At 44.7% G+C, this 3602-nt stretch overlaps 1 protein-coding gene across 1 annotated transcript; it reads left to right on the forward strand.

Moving 5' to 3' along the window:
- Positions 1-812: 812 nt before the first annotated feature.
- Positions 813-2301, forward strand: LOC309561501 (proto-oncogene Mas-like). Its single transcript, XM_082265455.1, has one exon. It carries the CDS (start codon positions 910-912, stop codon positions 2050-2052), a length of 1143 nt encoding a protein of 380 aa, XP_082121581.1. The 5' UTR covers positions 813-909; the 3' UTR covers positions 2053-2301.
- Positions 2302-3602: the final 1301 nt, after the last annotated feature.

The raw sequence follows: 3602 nt of genomic DNA on the forward strand, positions 1-3602 counted from the left end.
CTAAGCCCAAGTACTAATACTGACTAAGGGAACATGGAAAAATGGGGAGGGTCTAGTAGACGTGCAGAAAAAATGTGTTTAGTTTTGGATAGATTCCTTATGTTACCAGTGGCGGCCCGTCCATTGGGGGCGTAGGGGCGCCACCCCCCCTATCCATGCGCCCGGCCCCCTAATCTACATGCGGGGCGCTGGACGCATGGATTCCAATAGGGTTTTTTTTTTTTTTTTGAAGCATGTGATTAGAGCCAGAGGCTGCAATAGGCTTCAAAAAAGGGTGGGCTCGGAGCGCAGAGCACTGCGCCCTGAGCCCACCCAGTTGTGTGACAATAGCTTATTAATATTCACTATTGTCACACGTGGGAGGGGCCTAGTTGCTGCACCATGGGCCTCTGGCTTGTACTGGCCCCCTGGGCCGAAACTTGCCAGTCAGCCCCTGGAATCCATACCAGACCCGAAGGGCCTGTTATGGATTGGGGGGACCCCACGCTGTTTCTATTTCTGACTTTTCTATTGCCAGCATTCTTTTTTTACATTTTAGCTCTCACTGGGTTCCCGACCCGCTCCTTAACAACCAGCTATTCTTCCCACAGAATTTGAATCGGTCTATCGTTTTTCGACTGATCTCAATTCGAATCATTCCAAAAAATTTGTAATTCGTTAGAAAGCGAGTAAATTAAACACATTTTACCCAATTTCAAAAAAATTCATTTGGAGTTTCAGGTACTTCTGAATCACCAAAAATTTGTCCTGACCAATAAACACGGGCAGGAAGCCCTTAAACCTAGGTGGTGCATGGAATACCTCTCTGCGAACTCTCCGCTTGAAGCTGAACCCCACACAAGGAATGAGCTTACTAGCGTTAAACAGGAGGGGAGGACAAGGGGAGAAACCAAAAACCACATAGTAAACATGAAAGTGGGGCAGAACAGAAATCAAAAGAAACAGAATGCATTTTCAGCTTATAACTGTATTACTAATAAAAAAGTAATTCTGCTTTATTTATGGTTATGTCATATATTTGATACAGGTGGAAGAAGAAGAAAGCATTTCAATACATCAAAGAGCTCACCATTAAAGAAAGACAACATGAATATCACCAGAGGAAACGAGACAGACACCATACTGCAGGACCCCAGGGTGTGCAGCGAAGGTCCAGAGATGCGGCTCCCTGCTGTAGACGGGGTTTTCCTTGGGATTTGTGTCTTTGGCTTGGTGGGAAATATTACCGTGTTTTGGAACCTTTGCTTCAGGATCCGGAGGAACAAATATACAGTTTACATCGCCAACCTGTCTGTGGCTGACACCCTCCTGATAGCAGTGGTGATGGTGACGTTGGTGGTCCAGATCAGCAATTTCTTTGGCTCACATCCTGGATTGAATGTGACGTGTCCTTTCTATACATTTGTGGATACATTATATTACCCCCTGGTCTATACCGGGAAAAACATCCTGACAGCCATCAGCGTGGAGAGGTGTATCTCTGTTCTGTTTCCTCTTTGGCATCGCACTCGTCGCCCCAAGAAGTTCTCCACTATGGCGTGCGCAATTATCTGGTTGCTTGGCATCTTGGAGGGCCTTCTTGACGTCTTTGTGTGTGTTCCAGAAGCTTACATCAAACATCATCCAGAATGTGCAGCAATTGAAGTGATGATTTTTGTGTCTGCGGTCGGGATCTGCCTACCACTCATGGTTATTTCCAGTGTCACCTTACTCTACAAAGTAAGGAAGACCATCCGTCAGGAGTACCCTCCTAAGCTGTACATCATTATCCTCATAGCAGTCATTGTCTTTATCCTTTCGGTGTTGCCATTAAATATTTTTCGGTTTTTAATGTTCTATAGGGATATGAAAACAGTTCCACCCATCAAACTAGTTTTTATTAGTCAATATTGGCTCGTCTTTAACAGCACCATCAACCCTTATATCTACTTTCTTGTTGGGAGGAAATGGAACCAGAACATATGTTGTTCCATCAAGGATTCCCTTCAACGAGCCTTCATGGTGGACACGGACAGGATTCATTTTTCATCAGAAAGACAACAAGACCAATGACACAACAAAACAATCCAATCTTACCAATGCCTCCTGGATTACATTGTGAAAGAAAAATCCACCAATTTTCCAGCTGCAATCGAAATATGAATTTCAAGCCATGAACTGATTTTGGCTATTGCAAGACAAGCTGACAAGAAATGGCAAGGCCAATAACACATCAAGACATTCCAACCTTGCCATAATCACCACATTTCCAGCAACATCTGGTAACTTGATTTACCAAGTACTGAAATATTCATAGAGGAATTTCAAGACAAGTCAACTGGAAATGACAATGAAAAGGCCCAGACCAACATTTTTATGTGGTGGGAAATGACTGAAGAGACTAATGATGTTAAAAGACAGTTTGACCGATCTTGTGCTTTCTTGAGGTTGCCTTTTACAGCAAAAGTAGTGTTGGTGTGTAACATTTCTAAATGGACTATTATAGTAAGTGAACCTAAATGGCACCATGGAGCTCCAAGAAAGACTGGCCAAGCCTCACTGGCATCCCTCAATGTGCTGACCAATGCTCAGCTGAGCTAAGCAGTCAAACACAGACACAGAGAGGGGCTTCTTGAGCTTCCAGGGGCCCCTAAACTCAAGATGTTCCCGCAGAAAATTACAGCCTTCAGCCCTGAAGTAATTTGCCATTCTTCCCAGACATCCCTCAATGTAATGTGTTGACCAACATATAGGGTAGAGTCTGGTTGCGGAAAACCTGAGAACATGTATTGCAGAGAATGCCAACTAAAAACCAACCTAGGGGGAGAGCGCCCCTAGGGTAACACTCACAGGTCAGTTCAATGCAGAGAGGCAGCGGGTAAAGATGCACCAACAGTGTCTTTCTTCAGGAGGTGGAATGCAGCCTGGCTGGTCCAGTCCCAAAGGGGAGGCTACAGTACAGTATTGCGAGTCCCTAGCCTGTCTCTACTTGTCTGGAACCTTTCCCTGCTGCTATCACTTTCCCTGATAGGCTGGTGCTCTTTCCCTAGTGCTCTTTCCCTACTTTAGCCACTTTGCAAACATGCATGCCAAACCCAGGGACCAGGGTCTAAAGTAGATTCTGCTATACCTAAAATGGCCACAGTAACTCTGAAAACCATAGAGGAACCAGGTTCCTCATGACTTCCTTTCCCTCTGCATTGCCGTGGCAATTGGGTGCCACCTGCAGTGGAGACAGCAAATTGCACCTGCCTATAATCAGAGAAGATCACACTTGAAATTGCATGCCAGAGCAATAACACTCTGAGCTTGAAGTTGGCCCTATATATTGCTGCCCCGAATTCAGGGTCTTATGGGGTGCTAAGGTAGACTATTAGAGAGAAGCATAGGCATTATTTTGTGTTCCTTTAGTACAGGTTAACCCAGCTTGATATCTTGGGTCAGGCTTACTTGAAGATGCACCTGTAGTTTTAGAGCAAATAATGTGCTGAGCTCAAGGTTGGCCCTTATTTATATTGTATGTTCCAAGTTCAATGGCTCTTGGGGTGCTAGGAAAGACAGCTAAAGATAACTATAGGTGCTATTTTATGTCTGCTTTAGACAGGTTAGCCAAGCTTTATATC

Source organism: Pelophylax lessonae, assembly GCF_965119305.1.
Source record: "Pelophylax lessonae genome assembly, chromosome: 8".
Taxonomy (NCBI): domain Eukaryota; kingdom Metazoa; phylum Chordata; class Amphibia; order Anura; family Ranidae; genus Pelophylax; species Pelophylax lessonae.

Excerpts from the sequence above, each read along its gene's own strand:
- LOC309561501 (XM_082265455.1), top strand. The coding sequence starts at position 910 with ATGAAAGTGGGGCAGAACAGAAATCAAAAGAAACAGAATGCATTTTCA.